Below are 27,786 nucleotides of genomic sequence, written 5' to 3' on the forward strand. Positions count from 1 at the left end.
TCATAAAATGACATCCTATAGTGTCTGCTCTCTTAATGTGTAATTGAAAATTCATATACAACAGAATAGTGATTAATTAAGATGAAGTAATAACTAGTAAATAACCAGTTGTCTTGATCACACAAATATCCAGGAATCTTTGCAAAGAAATACCACTCCTCAGAATTAAATGAGAACATAAATTAGAGCCTGTGACTATTTCTTAATAGGAAATGCAAAAAGAACATGAGCAGGGATAAGATGAATGAGTTTTAAAAGTCAAAGAGATGTTTACTAAAAAGAACAGCATTTGCATTCTTATTTGCCTGGGCCACTTGTCCCTTTTGCAACCTGATGAAACAAATGAGTCAACAGAAATCAAGATGACTTAGTAGAAGAACAGCAAAGGACCATTATAAACGTAAAAGCCAGAGGAAAAGGGACGCCACAAAGGCCCCAGTCTTGCATTTTTTTTTTTTTGCAAGAAGATTTGACTGGTGTACTGTGGCCAGACACCTTTAGTGTCAGGCATGCCATTTCACTTAAGGAGAGAAAACAGCAAGATACTGTCCAAACACAGTAAAGTAAAATGGAATAATAACTTGACCTGTTACAAAGTTCATATTTTGAAAAGAAAATAGTAGAAAACTTGCACAAACAATTTTTCATGAGAATCTGTCCATTCTTCAAACATTTTTATGTGATAAACCAGGAATGTTATTCTTTCCTTCACAGACATAGTGCCTTGTTTTCATTGATTTACCCTGACTGTCAAGGAGCCTTCCAGAAAACAGTGGATAAGCTGAGAATTTATGCAGTCCATATCCACTATCAGACAAATCACTGCAAAGTTTCATTTTCCCCCTTGCCTGTCTGACAAAACTACAAGACAGCCAAATACAGGTGTTCAGATGTATTCAGACAACGCTCTTTTTTCTTTCTCTTTCTTTAATATAATATTTTGTCATTTACTCTGGTGAAAACATTATGGTTGGTAAAGTAAGATCAAGGAATAATTCTAATTTTTTTAAAGCCTTTAAAGCAATTTTTTGAGAAATATGGGAGTTTAGACAGCACATTTATTTAGTTTTAATTTTTGTGCTGTCATACATCAGCACTGAAGTCCTGATTTAGAACACATGCAGCTTGCCTTTGAAGTTTTGGCTGTTTTTTAACAATGGCAAAAAAAAGATATAAAGAAATTAAACAGCACCAAAAAATCATAAAACAGGGCTTTTGTGCTCTTGATTTATATATTGTTTTTTATGTTTGTATAAAAAAAAGCTTTATTCTCAATAATCTTTCATAGGAAGCTTTGCTCTGACATACTAAGCCTTTTCTTCTGCATTGACCTTTCTTTTCTCTGTCCTATCCCCCCAAGTCTCTGAACAGTGCTTTCTAATATCATTCCCATTCGGTAGCAAAATGAGTTTATTGGAATTCTTCTGAAAATTGAAAGAGTAGAAAATGCACAGTGATATGCTAAACTGATATTTTTGGATGAGAGCAATAAATATTCCAAGTAAACAGGACCTCCACATGAAACGGCTTTTTTCTGCTAGCGCTTGCTAGACTCCCCTTCTGGGTTGCGCATGTGCAGTGGTATACGTGGTCCTTCTGGTCAAGTTACACAACACTGGCATTTTCCAAGGAAGTGCATGAAAGCTGATAGTTGCCGTTGTTCATTTTTGTCCAATGTGTTGTAATGAATACGAGCCAGTGCCATATTTATTTGTTCTGTGGCCAGCTTTTTCCTGTTATTCTCTCTCCCTTTCAGCTCAAGGACTAAATTGTTGAAACAACAACAAAAACATCACAACTGGCTTTATAATTTTCCTTCTCCTTAGGGTCTTCCATTCCCTGGAAAATTTTAGTGCGTACTAGTATCATCTAAAGGTACCAACACCATGTGCTGCTAAGACCGGTTTTAATTGTAGTCTACTTTCAAAACATATTGAAAGAAATTTTTAGACAGACCAAGTCCTGAAAACTGCCCAGATGTTTGAAGCAGAACATTAAAAAACCCCATAATTTTTCAGTGTCAGCCCAAATATATATATGTGTGTACAGTACCAGTGTGTATGTATAGAATGATATGTGCAGGGCATTTATGATAGCTGAGGGAGTTGGAGAAGCAGGGGCTGACAAGGGAGCTGGACTTTGTCTGAGGCATTGCAGGAAGGTTAACAGCTGCGTATCGGGAGTTTACCAGGGACCTCCTCACTCACTGTATCTCTTCCCTTACCTTCACCATCTCATATCCATATGATTCATCTCCACACCCCTTCTAAAATACTGCTTACTCTTAACAGTGAAATAATGACAGCTGCATCTGAGGAGAAAGTTATTTTTGTATTCCAGCTCATTCATGGGTTAGTGCAAAATAACAGAACCAGTAGAATCTCCTATCACCAACACTGACACCTGGATTTATGTCACAATAGATTTCCCAGTGAAGTGTAGTGGTAAGGTTATTGCAAAGACACCTCTGAGTTCCAAAATACCTTTCTTAAAATCTGTATGAAGAACCTGTGTAAAATTTTGACTGAACATAGAAGGTTCTGCAGTTTATTTAATTTTATGGAATTTAACTATCAATTTTAGCAATCTGGTATGTCTTAATTAACTGAAAACTTGCTTATGATTTCAATTAATCTCATATTTAATCCATGACCTTTCTACATCTTGGAGCAAATACTGCTGGACGGGGAAAAGAGCCCTTTGATTTTAACATTAATCAGGATTCTTCTCCCCTACCTTTAACCAAGGAAAAACTAGCTGTCTTGCCTCTGCTACTCCTCCAGGCCAGTTACTACTCAGTGGGGAGAGAGGAATCACCCCAGTAAGATCTGATGTACCAATTTTCAGAAAGGGTGAAGGTCTTTTTAGAATTAAACACCTCTCTATATTGACTGTCATGGACAAATCTGGAGTTATTAAGATGCATAATGTTCAGAAAGCCAAACTCAGAGAGGGGAAGCCCATCTATGACTCTGAAAGACTATTTACATCAAGACAAGTAAAATTTGCTTTCATCTATCAAGGTCATGCTTTGGCATAGTGAACACACTATGCTTGGTGAGAAGCTTCTCACCTAATTATGAAATTGGACATGAATGCATTTAGATTAAGTAGACTATGCCTCTGTTAATACATCAATAAAAATTACTCTTGCTAGAGATTTTGTAGGTTACAGAGCCCTGCTTTCATTTTTTTTTTTATTAAAGCAAGTTATAATACTAATATAATCATACAATATTATTGTATTAAATACTTACTAGGAAATTACTCATAAATATATTTTCTATATAATACTACTAGCTAATATATTTATAATAATCATTCAAATCTCAAGCTAGCAGGGGTATTGTTATACAGAAATCATGGAAATTATGATTGGTTGTTCTACTTGTAACATGGAAGAAGTCATATTAGCATGTTGTACTAATCAGCTTTTCAGCTTTAAAGCCTATTTATCTATGAAGGCCTTGTAGAATATTTCCAGATTCATAAACTTTGAAAATAATTATATGCAGACAGAGGATTTCTATGCCAAATTGATCATTACTCCCAGTAATAATTTCTCGGACTACACTTTTTCTGACTCAAAATATTTGTTATCCTATCAACCCACTTTGCACCTTGCTTTCTTTGGCTAAGACATACATCATCAGCTCTTTTAAGCTCCACTCAGTACTTAGCTCAATCTCCCCTCATGCATTTTTATTCCACGCTCCTTTTCCCTTGAATATACTGGCACTTCTCTGCTAATAGCATGATAACAACTTGGTAAGTGGAATGCATTTTGCAAGGTGGCTTTTAGATATCCCAGAAAAAAAGGAATTTGGCCATTTTTCCAGGTGTTTTAGAAGCCACCCATTCAAAAGAAGAGCTCCAGCTCGGATGTCTGACGTCCAGGCTTGCCATCCTCACACCTGAGATTTCCCAGGCTGAAGCACAGGTAAATGAATTAATTTGCTGTTTTCAAGCCCTTGCTTTCAGATTAGCGTAACTCTAAACAGTGCCACCATAAATATCTATATTGCTTCAAAAAGGAGACCTTTGAAAGAGGGGAATGATCGCTTACTTTAGAGAGATAAATTGAAGCAAATGAAAATCTCTTTTTTCTTCTCTTCACTTTTCTTCCTTTCTGTTCTTTTCTCTTCTTTTCCCAACTTTACTATGTCTGTGATAAAGTACTAAATTTGATCAGGCAGATTCAATTTCCCATTCTTTTTTGAAAGCACTACGTAAAACGTATCTTCATTAAGTGCCACTGGGAGTCCAGCACCACATAACTAACCAGAGAATTCAGTAGCTTCATGTCCATGTGATGCCTCAAGTTCAAAGGGGACAAAGACATCCTGTTTGGTGTTTTGTTTCACTGAAGCTATTAAAACTGCACAGACCCTCTTAAGTGTTTTTTAAAGTAATCTTCTTTATTCCCTATCAGTAACCTAAACCATTATAAAAACCAGTGCTAGTTTAGATAATTTTCAAATTTGTAATGTGATTTGGAAAAAAACCACAGTGATTCTCAATGAAGTGGAAGACCGAAACTCCTGGCAGATGCAAACATTTCAGATCTACTACTTTTTTTTCCATATCCGTTAAAGATCTTGGCTTAGTAATTCTGTTCAACTTTTGTGACCTCAATGTTTTTCCTCAAAAGGCATGCTGGGAAATTCCCAGAGGTGTGCGCTGTGTGTGGGAACGTATACACCCAAAAAGGGTCAAAAGAAAAAATTACGTGGTTCAGAATATATGCACTGTCATCATCTATATTCTACAAAGCTATAGTTGATGCAGTTGACACCACTAGAAAAATAAAGTTTTGTTCATAAGGTCACATAAACATCACAATTTTTTTGATAACTCCTTTGATGTAGTATATTTGTTAATTAAATTACAAGTTTTGAAATAACATCTTATCACTTGATCAATAGATATTCTTTACTTTTTTTCCCAGGGCTTAACGAAGGTTTAAGAAGGTTGCTTAGTCGAACGTTTAGGTGAAAGAAAACTTACTTTTAACCTGTTTATGCTGGCTTCTGAAGTTTCAACAATACTAGATTCCACTTTACAACTTTCACTTGTGGGCTTTGAAGCATTGGACATAAATATGCAAGTATTTTAAAGCTGATTACACAAAATTTCTTTAAATTACCGATAAATTTGTTAGTACACAGAGCAGTCATATTCAAACATGATTTTACTGCAAAGCTGTTCCTCCAATGTAGGAACTGTAAAAGATGCTTCCTGTACTTGGAAGGAACTATAACTTTCAGCTGAAAATAAAGGATTTCTTTGCAATAGTCATATCTGAGACTACAGATACTGTTTTTTAAAATAGAAATAAAATAGATATAAATAATAACAAATGAATTTGATTTGTTACTAGTCAATACCTTTTTTCTACAAAAAATAAAACTTGATAAATTGTTTTGACAGCATAAAAATACTATGCAAAAAAAATGTAAGTTATTCTTTGCAAACCTTGAACATCGCTTAATAATAAGAAAAACTTGCAGAACAACATACACAATATGCCTAATCTGCAATTATAAATGAAAGCATAAATTATGTGGCAATATATGTCAGTGATCATCTTTCCATATAACATAATCACTGAATTCATATCCGACATTAAGTAATCACATTAGGAAAATAATTTTGAAGCTACCAAATTTAAAACCCAAACATTTTATTGAAGGATACATTCCACTATTAAATGAAACAGCTTTATTTTGTTTTGCTTTTAGAGATTGCTAATCCATTTTAAATAAATAAAAAAGAAGTTTAGAAACCAGCCCTCAACCAAACTGCACCTAAATGGATGCAATGTCAGATACCAAAAGGTTCTTGCCATATAGCTAGAGAACTAGTCTTTTTCACAGAGAGGAATCTAAGGAAAAGGGAGAAGACTATGGATCAAAGGAAACAAATATCTAATTCATGCTAACATTTACTATCATAAACAGAAACCAGGAAGTAACTGAATTTTTATTAACTAGCAATATTTTGTTGTTCTGGATACATACTTATTTTTAGTTTCTTCTTCCAAAGAAGAAGATATTCCAAGATATGTTCCTTGATCTATTTTAGTGTATATGAGTCATAATCAATGATCGGGAGAAAAGAAGAAATCTGAAGTAAATAAATGACTACTAAATGCATTTCAAATGGATTTATTTTACAGCAGAACTATTCCTTTTTCTTTCCAAGTTAATTCTATAAAACTTCAGGAAATATTTAAATAACAGCTTTCTCATGTGAATATGCATTTGAAGAGTTTTTAACATGTGTTTTTGTACCGTATTAATACTTACAATGCAAGGTCTGTCCCTGTAAATTTATTTTAGTAAATCTTAATCAGGTTGGTGGAGTGGTCTCAATCAGCAGGACTGCTCAACGTGAGTAAAAGCTTGTGGGATTAGGACCTACATTCTTGCATTTTCAGCAGTTTTGTGGCAATTAGTTGGTATATGCAAGAACAATTTCCTTAAAAACAAAAAAATCAGTGCCACCACCACTCCCCAAAACAACAAAAAAGGCAATTAAAATGCTGGGAAAAAAGGAGGGATTTTTTTAAAAAACGTGCCAGTGTTGGCAACTTGCACCATTTTTTTGCAGATTTCATGGTATTAAGTATTTGCATTAAAGCTATTATAATCAGGAGATTGCACTGGAATCTCACTGTTCAGTTGATAAACAAATGGCTGCAGGGAAAAGCTGAAAATATGAAGGATATATGTCCTGGGAGCTCCACAACAAAAAGGAATTTGTGTAGTATTTCAATAACTCTTACAATATTTTTGATGTCTGAATCAGTGAATTTTGACTTCTACAATCGGTAGCACTGATATTCTATTCGAACAATTAATTAAGATGCAAGCATCCTGTGTGGTGCTGCATAATATGTCTTTTTGAAACTATTGCCATGAATCAACCTTTTGAATTTAATTACATAGGTAAGCACTCATTTCCCTTTACCCACAAATAATTAACATATAAGTCCTGTTTTAATAATTCTTTGTCTTTGAGCAAATAGTACCTTGAACTTGATTTTTTAAATTTTATTTTATATGTTTGCTTGGGTAATAAAAAAACCCAACACAACAGCAACCAAGACAATTGTCTGGGATGAAAGCTAAAAATACCAAGAAAATTTCTTCAGATCAGCGAAGAATTGCTGGTGCTGATACCAGTCAGACCTGAAGTGTACTTGATACTGGGATAGTGTGAAAAAGATGAGTTTGCAGACCAAAAAAACAGATGGCCCCTTATCACCCCATGGGGCTAAACACACAAGAGCAAACTTCAGAGACGCCTTACCTTTACCCTGTCTGTCCCTATCAGGAGAGACTGTTATATTAAGGGTTATTGCCTCTCTAGCCCTCCCTGTGATCAGCTTTTGAAGTCCATGGCCAAGAGGCCAGTGTGAGAATATCACCACAGATAAGAGGTGTTTGCTCTGTGAAATATTCAGGACAGGAATCCATGGACCCCATGATAGTTCAGCAGGGAACCACAAACTCCAGCTAATATCTTCTAATCCCCTGTTGGTTTGAGAACTACCCACCATAAAAAGCATAACTGGCTGTTTATTTGCGCAGGCAAGAGATAACATCTTAAAGTTACAGTCTGCCTTAAGTAGTAGGGATGTGAAGCCCAAAGAAATGAACCATCCAAGCTCATAATCAAAATTGTGTGTGCTCCCTTCTTTTCTGCCTAATGAGATGTAAATATTTTGGCTGGTGTCTCTTTTGAAAGATATTAATCAAATATATTGGTTAGAAATCACAAAGGATAGTCCGGTCTGCAAATTACATGTCTTCTTTTATAGCGTTCTGAAGCTGTGAACAATATGTTAAAAATTTTCCCATGGCGCAACCAAGTAAATACTTGTGGCACATTTCTATTTATTACAGAGAATAGTTAAATTCTAAGACATAAATCATGCTCTTCTACTAAAGGCTTTACAAATTCCCAAAGACAAGCCTAATTCCCAATGCAACGATGCTATAAAAGATCAGACACTTTGTTATGGAGAAATCCACATTTGGAGATGTCTTTCAACAATTTTCTCTCAGGACCCAATCCTGTGAAAGGCACATGCAAGTTGCTGAACACTGTGTCAAACTCCATTAGTTTCAAAATGGCCCTAAACCTTATATTTAATTTGCTGTATTTAAATTGTAATCTGACAAGTTTAATACTGCCCAAGCAAAAAAATTCCTTTTCCTTTTCTTTCTTCTTCTAAATGACAGTCTTTTGGTTTCAATATGGAAAAAGATTTCATAAGTTTTTCAAAACTGAGAGAAGATGCCATCAATTTTACCTTTTTGCACCCCTCACACCAGTTATTGTCATTAGCCAATGTCGCTACTGTAGCATGAAAGAAAAAAATAACAAGAGGTAGGCGAAGAGATAAGGGAAGATGACCAAAAGGGTAAAATAATTCTTAATGATTGTGTAGATCTTCTTTTTTTCTTCCATTGTAATCTATCCTCTGCCCTGTCCCCAGCAACTACCCTAAATCAAGGAACTGGCACCTGATGCATTCTGCAGATGGATTGGCAGTGTATATCTGGAACATAGTATACAGGTGGTTTTTCACTTGCATGAGTTAGTTAACTAGCCAGCAGACACTTCTTCTGTTTGTGGGGCAGGATCAGGAGTGGAAAATGGAAGTCTCTCCTGGCTTATTTGCAGAAAGAAAGGCTAAGTGAATGAGCAGGTCAAATCAGTGCTTATTTATTAATATTTCTAGGTGCTCTCACTTCCTGCTTAGGCAGGCCCTTTCTGGAAGGCACACCAGTTAATCAGGCAGTCATTGAAAACACTGGGCAATAACAAAATCAGCGTTAAGATTTCTGAATCCTACAGATGTGTTTTAAATTCATACTCAGTTAGACACAACTGCCCCAAAGTCTGAAGACAAGGATTTCTCTGGCCTCAGCAAATGAGATGAATTATTCACTGATCTAATTCTGTTTCTCTTGGTTCAAATCCATAGTCCAAACCATTGACACATGTTTAGGCAGCATGTGAAGGCAGATTCCTCAACCCAACATTAGAATTGTCCATTCATATTTTTTCTATATTTCTCCAAGCATTAATCCCTTCTCTAAATGAAATTTAAAAAAAAAAAAAAAAAAAGAAAAAAAAAAGTGAGGACTGACTTACTCTCTTGAATCTTCACTTTTGCCTTTTACTATGCTATGTCTTAGAGAAAATACTAATTTTATACAGTGAATTCCAATCTCTGCTCAATTTCCATAGGAGCCAATAGACTACTCTTCCTCACACAACAGGATTTCTGAAATTTTCTATATTTCATATTAATAAATGTAAAAGTAGTGTAACTGTCAATCATGTACTGGATCCTGGAGTCACTGGCAAATAATTCACTGATATTTGCAATGCAAGAGCGAATTTAAGGAGTACAAATGCAGGGGTAAATGCAGTATAATCTGACTTGGGAGTCTGGGCAATCCCATGGCCATGCCCAAGCAATAGGTAATGCTACAGGAACCACTGCTGTGGGCTAGGAGGAAAAAGAGATTAAAATGCTTTCCTTCTCCCAGTAAATGCTATGAAAATACTCATGCCTAAGGGTAGGTCACCAATGAACTTGTTATCTGTTTTGATGCCTTTTGTATTGTACCAAGCAACCATTGAATTAGTATTCAAGAAATCAGCCTAGAGAAAACCCAAACTTTGCTTTCCAAAGTGAACAACTGGAAGCAAAGTCATTATGCTACGTTTTCTTGCTGCCAGTCACTGGATACCCTATAGTTTTCAAGCGATAAAAGGAGGAAAAGGAAAATTTCTGATAGGAGTCAGGAGGCACCCCCCATGAAAAACTATATGAATGATCATTGCTCCAACCCACCTCCAGTGGGTTTAGATCTGAGTCAAAAGCTCAAGATCTATCCTGCTGGATAACCATCTTATCACCTCCAGTACCACAAAGATAACCAAATTATGTTAACAAAACTCAAAGCTCTCATCTCAGAAGAATTCAGACAAGAAGGCAGCTGTAGCAACTGAGTTAATTTAACAGCTTTCTGCTACCAAAAGGTATCCTACTCCATCTCACCCTTTCTCTACTGCCTCTGCCCCCCTTCCATGAGCTGTGGCACACATTGGTCTCTCTGCAATCTGACTCAGCTCCATAGCCCAACAGAAATCTCTCCAATTTTGGGTTGATTAAGTTTTCTGATGGGTTGAGGAGTTAATACTGCATGTATTTCCAGAGAGATCTGATAAGAACCAGAGCCAGTGCAAGGTAAGTAACGGACAATTCAGAAGGGGAAGGGGCATGCAATCCCCTTTTCTATGGCAATGAGCTGTTGGAGCAGCTCATACCTTCTACTGGAACTACACTCTGAAGCAGTTAGTGCCAGACTTTCCAACATTACAGCTTCTTGTGCTGATAGTTAAGTAAAAAAGACTTTCTTGCTTGTGTAGAGAAGAAATTAGATGTGGCATCATAAAAGCCTGCAATGCGATTTTGAGAGACTTGATTCTGTTTAAACAGCTGCCTAGTGAAAACTACTATTCTGTTTAGTCATCTGTCAGTTTGCATGGACTCTTTTTGCCTGCCTTCCTTTAACATTTACTTATTACATTAGCTGCAGTAGTCCCAGCCAGAACTCTTTTTCAGAGTCAAGTGTCAAGGAAGTCTTTCAATCACAAGAAAGCGTAGTCCCTTCCCAAAGACATTACAATCACTCTACCGTAAACAACTTACAGTCAGTCCAAGGTACTGTCCAGTAAACAGTTATTTGGGGACTAACCCCTTTAGAAATTAAGTGCTTCCAGGAAAAAAACCCCCAAACCAAAACCAAACCAAAACCCCAAACCAGCAAACATATATATATATATCATTTGCAGCACTTGAAATGCTCAAAAGAGTCACGTAGACTATTTTAGAAATAGTGAGGCTGGCACGTAGGAAACCTTTTCTCTGAAACATATCTGAAGTACCAGGCTTAGACCCAGATCAGTTCTACATTTGAATTCAGTGATATGCAGTTCTAGAATTTTCCTTTGGTCTGTTTCTAACATATATACCATACACGACGTAGTGGGAAACCGAAAAGAATTCCAAGATACAGTAGGACAATTGTGAAGACTCAAGAAAACATTGGTCATTGAAAAGAAATTTCATTAAGTGATTTTTGCATGAAGCCTCTAATGTCTGAAACTGTTCATAGCTTTAGCACTTTTTTCATTGGTCCCACTTGAACAGGGTGTATCACAGTAGAACACAGCTTTTGATAAGTTCAGGGAGTTATTACAATTTTCTCAAATAAAAACTTTACAAGTTGCAAATCAGCTTACTCTGAGTCAGTTATATTCTAGACGCTGGATCAACCTTGCATCACAAATTTGACATAACAGTAGACAGGTGTCCAGAATGACAAAATATAATTTACTCTTTAAATGCCTGCAGTGGTATCTTTTCCTACTGCTAATTGCTGATCTTATTTTGCACTCTGGTGTCAAATAGCATCTTTGGAATAAGAGAGTAAAACAACAGGAAAACTCCAGTAAATCATCATAGCCCTTAACACACCCAGTGCTTCACGAAGATAAGTACCCCGAAAAATATATCTTCATTCTTGCTTGACACTTCTCTATGTACTTCATTCTTTTTATGGAATGGTCACCATTTAATGAGCAATTACGTACAATATTTACTTGAAAAGTAAAGTGATCTCAGTGACTTTAATGCAAGCATTATTCTAAGGGCTGCTCTATAAAACAAAGAGAAAGTACTTCACCTCAGGATAATGTTACAGGGAGAACTTCAGTCAGCAGAGCTAAAAATAAAAACAGGGCTCTTACAAGAACTAACAACTTGCAAATTTATGATCAGATCTGGCAGCTCTTTTTGAGACCTATTCACTGTACGGAATTCAAATGGTGTGATAATACAATAGATTTTAGCAGAGGTTGTAAAAATTAACTGTAAAATAAAGCACAGAATATATCAGCTCTGTCTTCAGTAGTGCCATATAAGCATCATCAGGATAAGATGGAAGAGTAGATTCATTCTCTTTAGGCATCTCTTTACTATTCTAAATATAAAACTACTTTATCCCCTTTATTCCCTCATTATTTTTCTCATACTTTATTGTCAATACAATTTTTACTACTCCAGTACAAAAAGTGGATTTGATACACTATGTTTTTATAATATGTAATATATTACGCTGATATTTTATGTTACTTTATTGAAAAAAATACATTTCTAGTAATAAAAAGGAAATATTAGGCTAGTAAAGAACTGAGACATGTTTTCCTCTTATCTGATTATAGTTTACAGTAAAATTAAAGCACATTTATAGTCCCCGATCTAAACAAAGGGATCCCTATGACATCAATAGTTACTCTGCATAACAGTGCTGTGCATGAGAGAGCTCCCATTGCTGCATCCACCTTCACCACATAGCTTGGGGAGCCAAGCAACATGGACAGAGCTATGTCAATACTAAAGATAGGCTTGACAATACAAAAGATATTCCGCTATTTCGGCTAATGAAGTTAAGCTTGAGTCCTAAGAGAGGGGCTGTAGAAAGTGAAATCTAATAGGTTGCTTGAATATTCCTGACAATCTGAAGAAGACCCTAGCAGAAGTTAGAGAAGCTTCTGAGTAGGAGTTGGCATCTACAACTGATGCAAGACCTAGAACCAAGAGGACTACCAGAAAGGTTGAACATGCTGTGTGCCTTGCTTTTTCCTTTCCTTGCCTTGCCTTACAATTGGTGCAGCTATCATAGTATGACAAGGTCAAGGCAGAGTTTGTGAGTGGAGATAATATCTTTATCAGAAAAAAAAGATATGTTTGGAAAAAGAAACTCCTTTTCAGACACAACCTCTTTTTTGGGGGAATATCTTCAAGACAAAGTGGTTGTGCATTCAAAAGTATAGCTACTGTTTCTAATTATGTTAGGTGGTCTTATAAAGAGTGTTGTCGATAAAGCTTGCCTTTTTTTACTAGGAAATTAGGAATATAGCTGATACCAAAGGCTTAAGAGCTTCCCGACAGCAGAAAGTTCTGCTGTATGCCACCAGTCATATCAAGTCTTTTAAGTCCATTTTTTTTCTTAACAGAATATAAAATCCATCAAAGTTTATGCACATGGGTTGAGCATACATTTCAATACGTATATGTGTACCTAGGCATATACAAACACCTTTTGAAATGGTAGCATTTCATTGAGAAAGAGAATTGGAACAAATGATAAAAAGAGCTAACACATAGAAAAATGTGCCTGTGAAATCCTCAAAGTTTGGGTTGAAACAAATGTTTTAATTAATGATCATTCTCAATTCTACATTGCACTGAACCAAATCCTTTTTAAACACTATCTCTTTTTTTTCAATGGAGAAAGATTAGTGATTTCATTACTTAATGGCACTGGAGATAAATTAGGCAAGTGAGATACCTCCTAGCTCTGCTGTCATCACTGGCCTTCCTTCTAGAAGAGTTGAGGGTCACCTCACTATGAGAAATCTTGACATGCACATTAAACCCACTCATTTAAAATCAGCTTCAAAAATATGTACGACTATTTTGTTGCTGATGTGTTTGTTTATTAGTCAGAAATGGCAATTCCTCAGTAAATCAGACTGTATGTTGATATAGCAAAAAATTAAAATTCTGGGTTAAAGTAGGTTATAATTTATAGGTCTCAAACTCTGTAGATTTAGTAGACCATTTTCTTCTGTACGTAATTGTCTGTTATATGGTTACTCCAAGGTTGTAATTAGTCCAATCTGTTGTCTTCGTCCAATGGTTTTTACTTTATGACTTGTGAATGCTGATTGGTTAATATATTTTAATTTTTTTCTCTTTGACTAAACTCTGTAGGAAAGACATAAATAATTCCTTACCAAGAATCTAGTGTTTCCCTAACTCTTTAACAGCAAGGTTAGTAGCTAAGGACCCGTCTTCTCTCCTTCAATATCAATCTCTTCCAAATTTATATGTGTAAAGTTTGTATTGGGTGATAGAAATCAGAAAAATCAAGGTATTAAGTGTACACAAAGTGCTAAAGATTTATAAAGAAAGAATACTTACACTTTACTTTGCATTTACTTGTTTGGGGCATAATTTCTAATTATTACAAACCAATTATATTAAAATTTGCATGAATATCAACTTTTAGTCTTTAATATGAACATGTCTCTTTGGACTTTATTTCTTTTTTAATAGACTGTTTATTTATCTACATACCACATATAGTATTCTGTGTTCTAAAATGGTATGGTGGAATGTGGAGAATTTTGTTTTGGGGAAATAATAAATTCCTTTGGCTCTGTACAAGAGGCTTTATTCATACCTCAGGTGCATGATCATTATCTGGGTCTATCTTGGCTTTTCCCTTAATTTAAACAAGAGTCACCTACTGTAAATCACTTTTTTTTGTTTGTTTGTTTACAGACACATACACAACTTGTAGATGTGCAGCATCTTATATTAAAAAACGTACTAAGATTTCAGTTTCTAAAAAAAAGTTATGCAGAGTTAATTAATTAATTAACTCATGAATTAAAATTACCACTGATTCCAATATCAAACAGTTTTTCTTTGCTGTTAGGGTGAAATTCAGTCTAACATGAGAGGAAAATATGAATCTTATTGCAATTTCTAGTTAAATTGTTGAAGCTGCTATGCCAGAACATCATGTATGCCGAAGTGTCATGCATGCTTAAGGGACATGTAGCGTGCCTTCTCAGCTCCTACATACAGATAATTATGCAATGCTTCTCAACAAAATATCTATTTTGTACCGGTTGGAAGCTCATCTCCTGACCACATAAGCTCATGGAATGATGTCTCTGACCAGGAACCATACTTACAGAAAAAAAATAGTTAGTAAACATCTTACAAAGTGCTTTTTCATACACAATGTTTTACTAAAAATCATAATACACAGATAAGCGATACTCAAACATGCATACAGGCTGCTATGTTTCTTTCCTCTCTAGTGCAACCACTGCATCAACCTGAAAAGCTATGCTAAAACTCAGTATGCCTTACTTGCAGCCACAGGCATGTTCCCTTTCCAATCCACTTGTGCATTGACACCTGTGTGTCTTTGAGTAAACCCTTGCAGTGCTTTCTGCTTTCTCGCTTTCCATAGCGCACCACTATGAACAGCCAGTCTAGCTCTCCATCTATCCTTTCATCCTTTGGTATTCAGGGACCTTGTGCCACATGCAGTTAGTGAAAATAGAAAATATGTGTCTCTCCCCTGCTCCTCCTGAGGTAAACACCAACTTCTTTCTACTGACCTGTTACAAAAGGCAGAGGTCAGAAGGACAAAATCATGAGCTGGAGTTCATTTGTGCGTGTGTTAAATGCCATTAGGTCTCCTTGACTTCTCCAGACTTTTCCGAAGGCATTTGTCATTAGCAGCAGAGATCCCTACTTAATAACTATTTAAGAGTTATTATGGTATTTCTTGACATATACTGAAGAAAATTATTCACAGAATTGCATTAAGAAAACATGTTGTCTTGTCTCACGGAAGGCAATTTATATATAGCAATATTACTGTGCACATCACTGTACAGAGCATGACTACATTACCCAGCCTTGCTTAGCATCCCAGGTTCAGAATCAGTTTGGCCACAATATCCTGTAAGAGCTAGTGACTTTGGAGTACTACATATGAGACACCTCAGACAGACCTGTCTTTCAGAAAGTATTAAATCTCTGCCACGAGCATACATTTTGGAGGACTGAAATGGACATCCAAACATTGAGAGCCAACAGAGTAGTCTTTTAGAAAACTTTGGCCTTCATGAACACTGATGTAATTCAGAATTAATGCCATCAAGCTGAAAAGATTACAATAACAAAAGAGCGATATGAGATTGGAATTAGGCCTCCAAAGTCTAAAATCTCCAATATGTATTTAAAGAGAAATAACTTACTCCAGCATTTGGAAAATGGGGCCTATTGAAAGGCATGAAACCTCTAAAATGTTATTTGAATGCCAGAAAAGTAATACTTCAAAAAGCCAAGACAAAAACGCCAAGAGGAACAGAAAGGAGTGAGCCAGAAATGCTAACATGTTCATTTCCACCCTGTCCGCGAGCTGGGCAAGACCCGCAGCTCCGCAGGCATCTCTGGGTATTAACTGATGGACGGTCCCTGTCCTCAGTGACACGGGGTTGTCATCCCCAGATGTAAGCTGGACTTAAGGTTCCTAACTAGAAAAAATACCAGCTCAGAAACATGCGCCTTATGATGATACCTACATTTAGCTGTGACTTTGTACCCGCCCAGCGGAGGGTCATGGCCTTCCACGGCATCGAATCCTGCTGACACCAGGACAATCTCTGGATCAAACTCATTGGCAGCTGGCATAATCACAGTCCTGTAGAGTGAAAAAAATCCAACCTGTTAAAAATTAAAAGAACTTCTATCTTCATGATATAAATTGCCACAATCTCAAAAAAACACAACACATTTTCTTTTAATTAAGCCAATTTTCATGGTAGCTGTCCAAAACCAAAGTCCAAGGCTTCAATTAATTTCTTTCTATAGTCACTCTTTTTTTCTTTTCTACGATTGAGGAAAAAAAAAAATGCAGGTACATGTGAAAGCCTCTAATATTACACACACATCTGTGCCTGTTTTATCCTGCTGCCTATAAAAAGCTGCCTCTTCCAGGGAAGTGACTAATGGTTTACAGAGAGCACTCAAAGCCTGAGTGGAAACCCGGACTGCTCCAGTTAGTGCGAACTTGGTGTAAATTTGAACTATAAATTTCTTTTGGGAAAATGTTTGCTTTCCAAACTTCTTTTTTTCTTCTTAACATTTTTAAATGTTTGTCGAGGTGGGGGGTGACTCTAGCAAAGGAAAAACATGAAATTCCCTTAATCAAATCCAGACTATGTTGTCAAGCCTTTCCAAGGTCAAGCATAACAGGAATGTGACAACCACAAACTAGTGACAGCAACCCCTGCTGGTGTCAGGAAGATAATTCAGCCCTTCACAGTCACAAAAATTCCACTTTTTTAACCCCTTCCTTGACAAACTTCCATGGGGTTATTTTGTTGCTTTGTTTTTGCTCTTCTCCAAACTCAAAGCATTAAAGATGTGTTAAAGGAGAAGATAAGACCCTACATTTTGCATTTGCAGATGCCTTCTTTCAGGCTGACTTTCCAAAGGGAAGGCGTCAGGATGGCTTTTGCACCAGAGTGACAAATGCTGAGCCTATAATGACTGCACTAATTCAGGGGGACATCACTAACATTAAAAGGTAAATACACAAATGAGTGTTCTATTCCAAATATATTAACTCAAGGAAATCCCAATCTGTCTACACTGATCAAAATCTGAGGATGATTTTTGTGCCTGTGTAATACTACTTGTCTTAGTTCAATATTTATTTATTTATTATTTAATCAACTTAGGCCAAAGAGATCATGTTTTTGTTGAAAGATTAAGGTTTTCTGGGGGGAAAAAAAAAGCATATTAATAATATTTTAACAACTCTTTAGGTTTTTCTTTAGTTTTTGATCTGTGTTTTATAAACTTTATTTTGTTCTGGTTTCCTCAAAGGTAATTTTAATATTAAGAAAGTGTTTGTTTTACTTGTTATTCAGAGAAAAAGACAATTCAGACCAAGTAAAAAGTCTTTGCCAGGACATACAGCACTTCAATGAATATCATTTTACATTAGAAAAAAAAGGACAGAGGGAACTTCATTTTTCTGGTGATTTCACTGGAATTGCACCAAGAATGTTTGCAGGCAAAGTGATATAATTTGTGAAATATTCCTTTTTTTTACGTGTCGTTAGTAGGCCTCTGCTGAAGTATGGATTCCAGTATTGAGCATTGCACTTCAGGAAGGACCTAGACCAACTTGACAGAACAGCAGGAAAGAATTCTAAAAAATGTGACCTAAGTGGATAAAATGATAGAATTATAATTATTTGATTCACATAACATGAGAGTAAATATGATAAAAGTCCATGAATATGTAAGCGCTTGTTGCAAGAGGAAAGAAATAACTTGTTCTGCATTTCCACTGTAGATAGGACATGAAGCAGTTGCAGCAGAAAAGCTGTAGTTCAGACTCCGGAAAAAGCATTTTAACAGTAAAGATAGACAATAATTTAAATAAAATGTTTAAGAAAAAAGAGTCTCCATCTCTTTGAGTTTTTTTATAATAGGTAAAACAAATAACCATCAAGCTGGCTACAGGTTCAAGCTGACACGGCCTTGAGGCAGGAGGTCAGATTACTTCTTTTCTAGGTCTTTTTCCTGTAGTTCCGTGATGTACAACTATATAACACACAAAGTACTCATATGACTAATTAGACAGTACAGTGACTGAACATTTTTGCAGGTTAATCTCCCCAAAGCTAGGGAACAATATCAGGAATAAAGATCTCCTATACAACCACATCTTATCTTTCTTATGTACGTACCTTCTGATACTCTACTTATACGTTCATTGTCTGGAGCAACACGTTACTTCCCAAACTTCCCCATGTCTGCAACACATGTGGCACAGATCCTGATTAGTGATGAGGACTGTGACTGATATGCAATCTTGATCCATCCCCATAACACCATATATCTTCTGCACTGAAAGAAGGAGGGATCCTGTGAAGAACCCTCCCTATGTGCAGCCACTTGAGCTTTTGCCCTCCTCCTCTCCATTCACACTTCCTCAAATTCAAGTCAGGCTCTGTTTTGTATTTCTACATGTCAAAGAAAGTGGCAGCACCACTGAGTACAGCATAGACAATGCTCTGAAGTCAGAGGATGGACTGTGTTCAGTGCAGACAGAAGCTGTGGAAACTCAAGTTGTGGGGCACTAACAAACCTAACCAGGCTAACACAGAATGAGATATTTGAGAGTCTTATAATCTGGAACATTGGGAAAATCTACCACACTTCCACCACATTTCAAGACCTTGTTCAAAAGCATAAAGATGTCAGCACGTTTTTTCATAACTCGGGCAAAACAATGCATTTGACCCTTAATCTTATTCTTAGAAGCAGCAAAAACTGTTTAGCCACAGTTTCTGCAAAATTTTTGTCAAATAAATAAGTCTGCCATGAAAACTACCAGCCACACTGGGTCACATCAGCAAAAATATTAAATATTGAAAGCAAGGTCTTTCAACACAAAGCACTAGGGATAGCTAGTAACACCATCTTTAACAGTACTGAACAGGAAATAGTAGCATATTCATAAATCTATACAGAAATGATATATAGGACTCTCAGCTAAAGGAAGGAGAAGGCTATAAGGATAATAACTGGAATTGTCATTTAGAATTCACTGCTCTGTTACTGCTTTTGGTATTACCTAGATTCATGTGACTAAAATAAGACCTAAGAGGGTTTTCCTGAAAGAAAGATTTTTTTTAAAAAAGGTACACAGTGTCTGTTAAATTTCACCAGAATAATAGCACACTACTTTTGCTATAATACTGTCTCACAAATTATGTTTGCTGCTCCTGCTCTGCATACCACATACCAGAAGAGCTAAGCTATCTGCCCACAAGACCTGTGTCATTGTTCATTTCTTTTTCATCCTCCATAATATTGAGGGACTTGGAATGTCAGAGCTCATCCATTTTACACTGTTCTTGATTTAATAGCAGACAGAAACTCTAAGAACTTTCTTTAAAAAAGACATTGTGGAAGATGTAATCTGTTTACTAGGATAGAAAGCTTGATTCTTCTCTAAAACATCTCAGGGTGTCTGTGGTCCTTGTTATAGCAGCCAAGACTACTATTTGGTCTGTCACAAAGATGACAGCTGTAAATCTCTCAATTGCAGAGGGGACCATATAGACATCTAGTTCCTAAATCTCTAATCCAGTCTTCCTCTGCATTAACCAACAGGCATTTAAGGTTGCTCCTCTTTTGAATAACTACTATGAGATCTCTACTCAGAGAAGAGCATCTTAATGTCTGGAAAACGTTATAGCATTTTGTTCTGGACTTTGTGTAGGCAGGACATCTCTAACCTTTGTGTTGCCTTGGCAGGAACTCCTTTGTGGCACAAAACACACAGGTAAATTCTTTCACAAAAGCAACAGATGCTTTCCTATCCTATGAAGTGCTATAAGGAATCATATACATACATTTTAAAATATGGACTAAATTTCATCAGGACATAAATAAAACCTTTTGGCATTTGCCACCTCTCAGGCTTCAGCACTTTCATTATCCCTGAATAAATGTCTTTAGAAAAATCTGTCTTTAGAGGTTGGCAGCTGTAAAGAAAGCCTACACAAAGCACTAGATTCCATCCCTTTTTTTTTTACCCAAAAGGAATGTGAAGCTCACTTTTTCCTTGTAAACTATCTTCTCCTACCTCAGAAGAGTGAGGACAGTTAGACAGCAGGGACAGCTCCTGACCCTTCACTGTCTCTTGGGAGTAGGGAATCATCAGAGTCTATATCTTGCTCCTTTCCCATCTCATCTACACTCTGGAGGGCACAGCAAGGTGTAAGAAAGTGAAATAATCCACTGACTGCCTCCTTAGGACCTGCATAACCATAGCACTTCCAGTCTCAGTTGCCTAGGAACAGAATCCTCTGAATCAAATCATAACAGAAAATACGGGGTTTTTTAAGCATACGACTAGCATTGGTCATACACTAATAGATAGATATTCATGTTAATCTTCCCAAATTCCTCAGGCCAGCCCTATGCTCTGAAGTCAGACTGCAGCTGGCAGGATTTGTTATGGTGCAAAGGGTCAAAACTCCGCTCATCGGAAATCCTTTGCAAGGGTGCATAGGCAGGGGAAGTCTGAAGCCTGCTTCAGACTTAGGTAGGGACAGTTATTATCTCACCCACAGCAGGAGTAAGAAATATGATTTGGCTTCTGGCCATAGGTCACCAGGCAGGTATGGACTGGGGACTGGCAGGCTTGTCACCTTCCAACTGCTTGAAGCCAGTTGGGCTGCAGGGGTTATCAGCAAACAGAAGTTAATGCTAGGATCCTTTTCCAACAAAATGAGTAGTTTTGTCAGAAGAGAAGTGAATTTTATTCTTCCACTATGACTCACACTCTCCTTTACTTCCTTCTCCAAAGAAAATAAAACACATAAAAGAGATATTTATTTTCTGTGATCCTGAATCATATAGAAGCATAAATATTTGGTATACCATATTCACCTAATGATGACAGCAGAGTTACAGGGATATCTTGCCTGCCTGACTGTTTCTTTCTTTCCTCTCACATTTTCATTAATAAACATGTCAAAGCCTGAAAGCTTGAGCAGCTGGATCACAGGAGTTGTTTATCTATGCTAAATCTTGCAGCTACAATGAAACTGTGTCCTCCAGCCCAAGGTAGTGCAGATCTTCCTTTAAGCCTGATGGTACTGGGAACAGAGCTTGTGTCTGGGAAGCTGAAAAGATTCCTTTTTGTCCCACTAAGGAGATTTCCCCAAAGAATTAATATGTTTCATTTGGGTATGTTGCTGTCTGCAGAGAAGCCAAGGGATGGCTTCCAGTTGGGTGTAGTCCTAGAGAAAACATCAGGCATGTGATCCTCCCCTCCCCACCAATCTGAAGATCAGATGCAAGACATTAAAGAGAGTCTACCAAGGGACTCTGTTCCTTTTATTCTTCCATTCTATTTTTGTACATTTAAAGCACGTGGTTAGGATGGTCCCAAACATTTGTTCTCCCAGAAGAGATTGCAGAGAAGTACCCAACCCAGAAATGACTCTGCAAGTACCATCACACAGAGCTGCAAATCTCCAAAGAAAGTTAAGCTGATGTAAATAGCTACAATTCTTTTGCTCTGCTGGTAATTTAAAAAGGAAACGAGCAGGAATACCAGCCCAAGACAGTAATTTATGTAACCAAGAAAAAAAATCCACACTGTTCTAAAACTGCAGATTGGAATGGCTTAGTAACATAAATTATTTGCTCTTTCCCTAAAATCCTCCAGTGTTTTCATCCAGTGATCTCAAAGTACTTTGAGAACATTAATAAATGGAAAGGCTCATAACTTCAGCTGGTATAAATCAGTATAGCTGTTTCTGAATGCGTAGCCCTCTAAAGCAAGCATTTCTTATACCCACTTCACAGATGAATCAGCTAAAACTAAAAGCTGGTAAAAGACTTGAATAAATTACTTAGCTGTCCCTGGAAAAACCTTGAAAGAAAATGCAGAAGACACTAAGTCTGCTAGTTCAACTAGTAGAAAACACTCTAAAAGCATTGTTATTTATTCAGTTTTACCAAACCTGTATTTTGCAAGAAATACATATACAATGCATCAGTGCTATTAGAGTGGGGGTTTTGCAACCAAATGGAGACCCAGTCTCTTCTTGGAAAAAAGTAGGTCTACCTACAGTTTCTCACTTTCACATCCTGCAAATAAACTATTGTTCCAAACAATCACTCTATTGTCCTACCTTAAAATTACACAAGTTTAAGTATGTTGTTGAATGAACCCCGATTTAAATAGATCAGAAAGTATTTAAAAGATTGCCTCAATAGGTATGTGGAACTTATGGTATCTATTATTTTTATGTGTTGTTTGCACATATGTTTTAATGTAACACAATATCAAGTAATGTCTATCCTCATAGAAAGCTACATAGCATATCTGTACAACTATTGGATAATTTTTTTTCCTCCGTATTAATTGAGTTTATACTAGTGTCTCTCACTACAATTTTGGTTTACCTTCATGACATTTCTTTATACAAGTTCTACTGCCAGCCAAAGTTCACCAAGGCCAAACCCGAGAACTTTCCCCCAAAACTCCTTGCTGATTTGACCATCAGCTTTGTCCAGGGTTTATCCTCCAAGGCATGCCTAAATCCTGCAGATTTTATCTGTATGAGTTTCTAAGTTATATTTTTTATGTAAGTTTTATCTCTATAGTCTTTCTTTTCATATAGTTTCTTTTATCCTTACAGGTTTTCCTTTTATATCTTTTTAATAATTTTATTTCTTCTCTATTTTTATAAGCACAGTCAATATTCTTGTCCTTACTTTTATTTTATAGTTACCTTATTTGCTTTTTGAGGGTACAAAATATATTTTTCTTTTACTCTTAAAGGGGCACAGGGTACTACATCAATACAAAATCCTCACTACTGTAAATCATGCTCATTTCACTAGGATTTACACATGGTATTAAATTTAAGCACATGCCAAAGTGTTTAAAGGGTCAAGGTCTTCCAGGAATGCACCCAAGTTAGTAATTTCAAATGTTATAATTGTAGGAGTATCTAAGTTCCATTGAATTAAAAGTTTTAGAAGCACCAACAGCTTTTTTTTTTGGCTTTTGAAGACATTTTCAGAGCCTAAGACTATTATTTGTGGGTTCCTTTTTAAATGAAAAATTATTCTGGCATCCTGCTTGCAAGCTTCCTAAATTCTATTACAGCTGCAATTGCAATATCTTAAGCACTCAAAAAGCATAATAAATATTGACTTCAGTATCTGCTGATCCTTCCATTTTTATTATTATTTAGAAAGGTGGTTTCAATGTAATTATAAGGACTCGGCTACATTTGATCTACAGAAAAAGTTAACAGACAGGAAAAGTATGAGAAAAATATTACTTTGTGGTTTTTAGAATTCACTTAAAAATTATTAGCATTGTCAAATAAAATTATCGAACTTGTAGAAACATGGACAAATGCATATATACTTGCACATTCACATCCATATTCAAAACTGAGTAAAATTCGAAGTTCAGTGGTATTAGTTGAAGGGATTGGATAAAAATTATGGTAAGTAAGTTTGCTCAAAAGCTATGGGTCTAAGTATCTCTTGATTATACGTTGAAAGAAGAGGTTACCTTGGAAGGATCAAAGACTTCCAGCTGTCCAATACGCAAATATAAAGCCTTCTATGGAAATATAGGCCAAGATAGCACATGCAATAGCAGGGTATCTCCTTACAGAACACTGTTACCCTGAAAAGTGGCTGAGTAAAAAGTCTGCATTTCCTATTAAATGTACCTCTGTCTTTTTAGAGTCTTATTTGTGGAAGCAAATAAGAAAAATCTTTTTACCTTTTATTTATTTCTCAGATCTCAAATAAAGCTGGTTGGTACCATGCCATAACAACATAAATAACTTATTTACTAAGTTCCAGCTGGTAGCTGAAGGACTGATGTGGCTTCCAAGAGATAAACAACTGAAAATGATATATGAGAAAAAGGAAATAGAGGTTTAATTTACAAAGATGGGGCTTAAAATAAAACACAGCATGACTTAAAATAGTATCACCAACACTGAGAAAGTAAAATGCAATAAATATGGAATCCCACCATTTAAAGTCAATTATTTTTCTATGAAAGTCATTCTAACATATATGGGAAATGGTACTTACACATGCATACACACTGCCAAATGTTACCCTCAAATATTATTTAAGACAGCATTTAGTTTTCATGGTGTAACATGTTCTTATCAGAAAAATCAATTCGGTGCCCATTTCTTGTTATTACTTTATTTTATGGGGGGGGGAAGTAAATCTTTAGAAGCTTTTCTGCCATAAAATATAATAATCACATTTGGGGGTATTTTAAGTTTTCTGTTTTAAAATTTGTATGGCTGCTTAAAAAAATGTTACATTTCTATCAAGCCTGAATACTCTACAGTATTTTCTATAACAAAACAACTATCACTTTTGCTTTTCTACTAATAATTTCTTTCAACAGTATTTTATCATAAAAGTCAGAGGACTTGCACTAAAATGTTAACATAATAAAATATAAAGTAATAATAATACTAAAACAGTTCACTGCTCCCAGTAAATCTTGTTACGCAGTAATACGATTGCTCCTAAGAAGACAAAAGTAAGTGTTACAATATCAGAAATAGTTAAATACAGAGGCAAAAAGTTGCCACAATGTGTTGCACTTATAGAGTTCACAAAATGAATGATGGCATGGTATCCTCTCTGAGGAATTTGGTATGTCTATGGAAAAGCATATTATTTTGAGCATAATCTATCTTTCATTGTCTTTTTAGACTACTTGACACTTTTAAAATTATTTGGCAATCTAACGAAAGTACAAGAGAAAGGAGAACGTAGTACCTCTTTTACTTACACTCCACAGGAATGGTGGAATTAGGGAAAAGAAGTAAATGGTGGTGTTCTGAATAAATTAAAAAGAGAAAAGGGATTTGGAGTATTAAGTTTGTCTCTAGGTCCAAAATCTACCCTCCTCCTTTATGAAAAAAAATTAGAAAAGCTTTCCAGTTTGGGTGTATAGCATACAGTTTGATGAACAGCAGGAATGAGGAAAACATGCTACCTAAAATTTGCTGCTATTGATTGTACAACAGCTCAATTTGCAATGTTAACAATCTGCTTATGTCACCACTGAAGTCATTACTAGAGAAGTTTAAAGTAGCTTTCAATTCTTGCAAAAGTGAGATGTGGAGAAGAAGGGAGGGTAGGTCTTATTTAAAAATGCCAGGGGACATGAATTGGAGGGGTTGCATTTTTCATGGGAGTAATAGATTGAGTGGATAAAAGATAGAGAAATTCCTTGGAAAAAATACTTTTACCACAAAATTTGCTAAATTTCTGAAAAGTGCATTTTGCCCAGAAGGGGATTTTTTTTCTTTCCCTTTAAATGAAAAGAAAACAAACATTTTCTAGAAATAAAATTATTCATCAAGGTCATGACCATCTGCAAAAGCATAATTTTTCACATGCTGTATTCATCAACATGGTTCTGACTACAATGTACATGAAGTTGTCTTAATTTTTTTTCTCAGAGGTCTCTACCTATTCTCTCTTGCAAATGCTTTCTGGCTTTGTCTTGTATTTCCTTCCATATATTCATAACTACTTTTAAAGGTATTGTCTGTGTGTGTGGTCTTCTGTCTTAGCATTAAATAGAAATTTCACAAGTTTCTGGATGGCCACTATTATTTTATTATATATTGTGTAGTCACTATTCCTTTGAAGTAATGCTATTCAGAAAATTGCTCATAGAGCTAATCTTATTTTTCAGCTCTTATGAGGTATTCTTTCAGAGGAAAGATACAGGCATATGTCACTTCCTCTTGGGTTTTTTTTTGCTGAGGAACAACATACACTAGTAGAAACATATGGACATTTTCTCACACCCAAACCAAATTAACCAACAGGAAGTGCCTCTGATCTAAAGCAGGAAGATATTGATGCAGCAACAGTATCCAACACTTCTGTACTAGTACACATGGGCCTATTTGTCTCATGCTTGGCAGAACTTTGTCACTGGAATTGGGACCACTTCAGACCATCCCATTACTCCAGAGTGTATTTAAACGGACCAGCTGGGTTTCATTCTGATAGCTGAAAATACAGTATCCCTCATATAACAAGGTTTTATACAGTACAGAAACATCAAGTCTTCGCATTTTAGGTAAATTGAATGCCACTTAATGGGCTCCATATTCATATAATTTTAGTGGAGGTTTAGAGGAAATATTTACAGGTAAGGTAAAGTAATCCAGAAAAGCACTTTTCAATCCCTGTCGTTCCCCCTCCCCCAAAAAAAAAGAAAAAAAAAAAAAAAATCTCAGAGAGAAAGAGAGAAGATATTTGTGGGTGCAGGAGGAACGCTCACAATAAAGGACTAATTATTAGGTACCACATAGTGTTAGAAACTACAACTGTTTCTGGTGCAGTTTCAACTACTGTTTGGTTAGAAATGTGATCTGCTGTTGGCTCTGAGTAGTTTAGAGGAATCCTGTCTCTTGTATTATCCTGTCCCCTCTCTTCCCCTACACTCATTTTGCTCAACAAAACAGAGGAAATATGATAGACTCCAAAGACAGAGAAAAATTAATGCCAATGCTTACAAATTAAATGGGAATGTGAATAGAAAGACTCAATGCACAAAGAAAAGTACCACTTCTTGTTCAGGGAGTAACATCAGGTAGGCTAATGTTTTAAAATATGAAGCACTCTCCTGCAAGAGAGTTACACCTGCAACTTAAAGAGGAAAATCAAAGAAAGGAGGGGGGGGACAGGACGGGACTAAGGCTTAGGGAAATATGAAGCCAAATATGGTATGTTTAGGACAATGGGAATTTTGTTTCTGATTTCAGTAGTATGAAAAATATAGTTCTTTATACCTGAAATTCAAAGGTAAGCATTTTCACATGGGAAAGAACTTTAAATACTAAGGAATCAGAACATAAATAGGAATTTTAATAAAACATGAAAGTAGCAAAGGAATCTGCATTAACACAATATCTGAAGCAAAACCCAAGATGGAGATGTTGTGTCAGCTTCAGAGAAACTTAAATAATAAAAAAAAGGGATATATATTCCCATTCACAGACACAATGAAGGAAACAAAAACTTTTTCTTAAGCACATCTGGAAGGAGAAGAAAAAAAGGAAAAGCAAAGAGCTCTGAAAAATAGGGATTGAAGACAACACCGAAGAACTCAGGAATAACATGACTGCTGCATAAATGTTTCACAGCTTTTCTTTTTAACAACGAAGGAATAGTGAACAGCAAAGCACTTCAAATCTCAGCCTGAGAAACAAAACATGAAAATACAGATATACTGCCATGTGATTTAATATTTTACTTAAGCTTCCATTGACTTCATGGAGCCAACATTTCTCCTAATAGATTTTATTTGATGTCTGCAAAAGAAATGTAGAAAGTCTTGTGGTCCTAGATCAATCATAACTCTTTCAGTGGTGCACATGGAAGAAGCCTTTGTTTGTGTCAGCCTCTTCCAGCAGAAAGGCAATTCCACTCACCCCAAGAGAGTCATACTGATACAATGCTAATCCATTTGCCAATAC

General features: G+C 36.1%; 1 protein-coding gene across 4 annotated transcripts in view; it reads right to left on the reverse strand.

The window, feature by feature from the left end:
* Nucleotides 1-27,786, reverse strand: part of HDAC9 (histone deacetylase 9) — a 484,789-nt gene that overhangs the window by 44,655 nt on the left and 412,348 nt on the right. For all 4 annotated transcript variants that reach the window (XM_075746058.1, XM_075746055.1, XM_075746057.1 and 1 more), the window contains one exon: nt 16,267-16,385. In XM_075746058.1, the coding sequence (XP_075602173.1) occupies nt 16,267-16,385 (119 nt within the window). The remainder of the gene's footprint in view (nt 1-16,266; nt 16,386-27,786) is intronic.

Source organism: Balearica regulorum, chromosome 2 (genome assembly GCF_011004875.1).
Source record: "Balearica regulorum gibbericeps isolate bBalReg1 chromosome 2, bBalReg1.pri, whole genome shotgun sequence".
NCBI lineage: Eukaryota > Metazoa > Chordata > Aves > Gruiformes > Gruidae > Balearica > Balearica regulorum.